At 34.7% G+C, this 5,013-nt stretch overlaps 1 protein-coding gene across 4 annotated transcripts; it reads left to right on the top strand.

The window, feature by feature from the left end:
* Positions 1-362: 362 nt before the first annotated feature.
* LOC115624637 (peptide methionine sulfoxide reductase) lies at positions 363-4,773 on the top strand. Of its 4 annotated transcripts, none has more exons than XM_030519400.1 (4): positions 363-473; positions 3,725-3,918; positions 4,074-4,334; positions 4,393-4,773. In XM_030519400.1, the coding sequence occupies exons 1-4, from the start codon at positions 426-428 to the stop codon at positions 4,625-4,627; spliced, it is 738 nt and encodes a 245-aa protein (XP_030375260.1). In that variant the 5' UTR covers positions 363-425; the 3' UTR covers positions 4,628-4,773. The 4 variants fall into 4 exon arrangements, with proteins under 4 accessions (XP_030375260.1, XP_030375262.1, XP_030375259.1 ...); XM_030519402.1 differs by lacking the exon at positions 363-473 and adding an exon at positions 3,380-3,412; XM_030519399.1 differs by lacking the exon at positions 363-473 and adding an exon at positions 3,400-3,485.
* Positions 4,774-5,013: the final 240 nt, after the last annotated feature.

Below are 5,013 nucleotides of genomic sequence, written 5' to 3'. Positions count from 1 at the left end.
AACCATGATTAAAATCGATTGGCTTAAAAATAATTTAATTTCATACTCTTCGGATACAGTTTATAAAACGAGGTGCATACATACATATATCACCATATATGTATGTATGTATGGACATAGGTAAGTATTCACGTACAAATTTTGGTTTGAGGTGCATACATACATATGTACATACACACATACATATAATTTGATCTAGTCAGAAACTTAAAAGCTTTCATTCATAAAATGTGCCTCTTACAGAAAACGGAAAGCATCTATAAAAAAGGCATTTCTAACCTACGCTCTCTTCTATAGTGAGCTTTTTAGATTGAGAATTGGGGAGACGGTATAAAAAGCTGTGCTTTGTGTAGAGTTTGCCAGTTTTCTTTGGTTTGTGTTTCTATGAAACGCTGGCAGATTAATACAAAGAAGAAGTTTGTATCATGTCGTTTATAACCAATGATGTCAATACTCCTAAGCTTAAGGACCTGGTAAGTCTATTTAGCATGTTATGGAGTAGCACAATTTTTTTTCCAAAAGTGCTCGGTATTCGCACCGTATCATTCTTGTTCGTATCCCTTTGCCAAAAAAAGTTTTCCCTAAGTTTTGAAAGGGCTGTGAGCATTTGGAAGGTTAACAATTAACAATCTTTTAAGTATGTATGTATGTACATATGAATAATGCGCCTAAATGGTCTCGTTCTTATTTCATGGATGAGACAAAAGTCTGATCCATCAACAGAAACGTTGATATTATTACACCTACGATTTGCAAAAACATTAGTTGTTTAATTATAAAGTTCCAGCCTCTATACATACATACATATGTATACTGTGTATATGAATGTATATATATATATATATGTACATACATACATATGCGGTATTAATTTATTGCCAAGACCTCAAAGCTTATGAATACATGCATATGTATGTAAAGGTGTATATATGAATGTACATATGTGAGCTTTGCATGAAATACATGAAATATATTCAAACATGTGTACATAAATATTGTATTCGAAAACTAACATTAACGTTGACCTTGATTTTATATACATACATACGTACGCATATATGTAGGTACGTACATATGTACATGTATTAATCTAGGGGTGAGTGGTCACAAGCTTAACTTTTCATAAAGCCCGCATACATTGACAGCCCAAATCCAATTAATAGACCAAGAAAGTAAACCTTTTGTTATTAAGGTATTGAGATACCTAATAACACAAGGTCCACATCTGTCTGTGAGAATTTTAATAATTTTAAATCTACTCTTTGTTAAGTTCGAATACAGGTGGTATTATTCATACAGGTGATCTACTACAAAATTTTTATAATGTCTTATAACTTCCGCTTTTTGTGGAAATACTGTTGTTGTTACTAAATTATTTCATAATTGTGCTCAGTTTTGCACGATCAAAATTATAGTAGTGCTTGGACAAATATTGCAAAATAAATTAAATGTGTTATTTCGGAATGGTTGCAAAAGGAAAATACTATAATTTTTTAAATATGTGCAATAGTTTGTGAATACCGGTTTTATAGGCTGTACCCAAAGGGTAAAAGGCTATACTAGTTTTGTGCGAATGTATGTAACATACAGAAGGAGGCGTGGCAGACCCCACAAAGTATACATATATATTATTGATCAGGATGACAAACCGAGTCGATACAAGAGATAGTTGCTTGTTGCTGCTTTGGTTCAACTTTGATGTAAATGTATGTTGTTGAAAGTGTTCATGAACATGTCTCCACTTTTGTATACATATATGTATTGAATAATTTGTAATTAATTTAATTAATATAATTTTTTAAAATGAGTTTTTTTTTCATTTTTTCCTTTTGGGTGGAAGGTACAGAGTATTTAAGAGTTGAGCCTGCTCGACTTTAGCATTCCTTTCCTGTTTTTGCTACCGTTGAAACTAAGCACTGCACTTCTGAATGGCGCGTGTTTGAACCAGGTTTTTTTTTGTTAAAATTGTTGTTTATTTTTTGATTTTTAGTGAATGTCATGCACTATAATTAATGTGTCTGAATATGGGTAGATCTACTAAACGTGCTGCTTATATGAAACAGCGTCGCCTAAATGAAACAATCGATGTCAGAGAAAAACGCCTATTACAACAGAGGACTTTTGGGAATTGTTCATGTCCTAACGAATTCGTCGTGGATATGCAAAGACAATCTTAAAGTGTGCAGAGAAATAAATGTCTGGTGCATATCGAACGCAAGTAGAATGTTATTGCACTACTGGTTTGTTGACTTTGTCGCGTTCTCTGAATGTGTCTTTATTCAGTTTTCGCGCAGCTCTCGTTGTCAATATATTTTGTTTCAAACGTTCAACACGTTGTTCTTAAGGTTCTCGTCTGTGAATATCTTCTGTTTTGATTTGATGAGCTGCGATTATTGTTGCAGAGTGTACTTGTGACTTTTGAGCTCTGAGTACGTTGGAATCGTGTACACCTAATTCTGTTTTTAATCGGAAGATTGGTTCCAGAAACAACCGTGTAAAAAGAGACATTGATCATATGTAAAAATAGGTGATTGGTTCCATATCTCTAAAGAAATATACATACATATGTATATGCAATTTTCATATCCTGTACCCAAAAGGTGAAAGGCTATACTAGTTTTGTGCGAATGTATGTAACAGGCAGAAGGAGGCGTGGCAGACCACACAAAGTATATATATTTTTGATCAGGGTGACAAGCGGAGTCGATATAGCCATGTCCGTCTGTCCGTCCGTCTGGACGAGCACAAGGATATCAGATGGTACAAGAGCTAGAACTACCAAATTTGGTATCCAGATGGCCATAAGCCCCGGGCAGGTCAATTCTGATATTTCTTTATGTATTCTTATATTATTATTGTTAGGTATATTATAGTGTTTCCTTGGCTGACACCGACTCCAAAAATACCAATAATTCTACCTATATTATTGTAGAATATATACACAATTATTTGTTTACTTCATTGCGCATATTAATTAATTGTTAGAATTGTTTGAAGTCGGTTTTTTTTGTTAAAATAATAATTTTATTTTATTAATTCATTCATTTAATCATTAAAAATACAAATATTACAATTTTTTATGTGTTTGTGGCAGTGGATGCAGTTTATTAAAGAATTGAGCCCCTTCGACTCTAGCATTCCTCTCTTGTTTTAAAATTAATATTTTTGAAAAACTAAAATGTTTTTGAAGCCAATTTTTTAAAAATATTGTAAACAAACTACACATGTATTTAGAAATGTGTCTTATAAGAGGACATGGTTAAGGCTCGTGGGATACCTAAAATAAATCGATTCTCAAAAATCGAAACATCGATTATTGATCTTCCAAAAAGTAGTCGAAAAATTTTGATCGAATCGCTAAGAGCTCTGCATATACATATGTATTCCAGCCAGCATGGATTTTCGTGTTAAGGTCAAATGCCATAGTAATGTATAACAGCTGCTTTAGTCGTCATCTACAAAATATTTTGATAATACATACATATGTATGTATAAGTGTTATACCTATTGCATTTTAGCGGCTACTGAAAAATTCTAATCACACAAAAGAGAGAAAAGTGTGCCTTTAAAAACAACAAATTTTGTTTCCTATGCGGTGCTTTTTCAGTTTTGGTTACGGTCTGATATTTCTGGTGAAGTGCATTTACTTACAATTTCTCTTCGTCATTTACTTTACATGCATAATTTCGTGTAAATAAAAATATGTACATTTTTGTCTTCACAGAGCACCATTCGTAATGAGCAAAAGGAGCTCAATATCGCGCCAGTGCACAACTTGAATGTAACATTTGAGACAGCCACCTTTGGAATGGGTTGCTTTTGGGGAGCAGAGTCGTTGTATGGCGCAACTCGGGGCGTTATTCGGACTACTGTGGGTTACTCTGGAGGAAGCACTGAAGTCCCAACGTACCGTACAATGTTAGATTGCTCAACTAATACCCCTAAATATTTACCATAACCAATACACATACATACATATGTATGTATTTACATACAGAGTTACACTTGCATTTGTATTTCCTTATACCTTTGTACAACTAACATATAACTTAATAATTTCTGCCTTATAACAGGGGCGATCACACAGAGGTATTGGAAATTGACTATGACCCCTCAGTCATAAGCTTTAAAGAACTGCTGGATTTGTTTTGGAACAACCATGAGTACGGTTTGACCACGCCTATAAAACGGCAGTACGCATCTCTCATACTGTACCATAATGCTGAACAACAGGAAATTGCAAAGGCATCTAAGCAGGAGGAGCAATACCGCCGCGCTCCGGAGATAATCACAACAGTAATTGCACCCAAGCGACATTTTTATACGGCAGAGGAGTAAGTTTCAGTTTTCCACACCTTGAATATCACTTTTTTCTTATCACTGCATGAACAGCTATCACCAAAAGTACAGACTGCAGGGCCACAAGGATTTTATGAGTTCGCTAAATCTTAACCCAATGTTGCTGCAGACTTCTTACGTGGCCACAAAGCTAAACGGCTACCTGGCGGGAGCTGGTAGCATGGAACAATTTAAATCCGAGGTGGAATCATTGGGCCTGACACCAACACAACGGCAGTATTGCCACTACCACATTGAGCAAAATGAGGGCCAGGGACTGTATTGCTGATTAGACCCAAATGTTGAGATCGGGTTGGTGGAAGGAGGATAAAAAGATATACACAAACCTGATTGTGTTATCTTAGAAAAAATCATTTATTACGTATTTTTAATTCAGGTATTTTATTCAAATAAAAAAATATTCCTCTTAGTATATTTATTTTAGTTATTTATGAAAGCGTTTTATAGCAGCTGTCGCAGTTTTGATTTATATTTCGTCCAGACGGAAAGACACATTTACATACAATTAGTCTCGCTCTATGCTCATCGCATAAATAACTACAAATGTAAGGCGGCCAACTTTTTCAAAAGCCAATGCGGGACAATTTAGGGTGGTGTTATTTTCGATGTGTCATATGTACAGTTACATATGTATGTAAATCAGCGGTGGGCACG

The sequence above is a fragment of the Scaptodrosophila lebanonensis genome, unplaced genomic scaffold (genome assembly GCF_003285725.1).
Source record: "Scaptodrosophila lebanonensis strain 11010-0011.00,11010-0021.00 unplaced genomic scaffold, SlebRS2 tig00000061-arrow-pilon, whole genome shotgun sequence".
NCBI lineage: Eukaryota > Metazoa > Arthropoda > Insecta > Diptera > Drosophilidae > Scaptodrosophila > Scaptodrosophila lebanonensis.
Note: the sequence above shows the minus strand (reverse complement) of the source record. Positions and strands in the feature narration are given on the sequence as shown.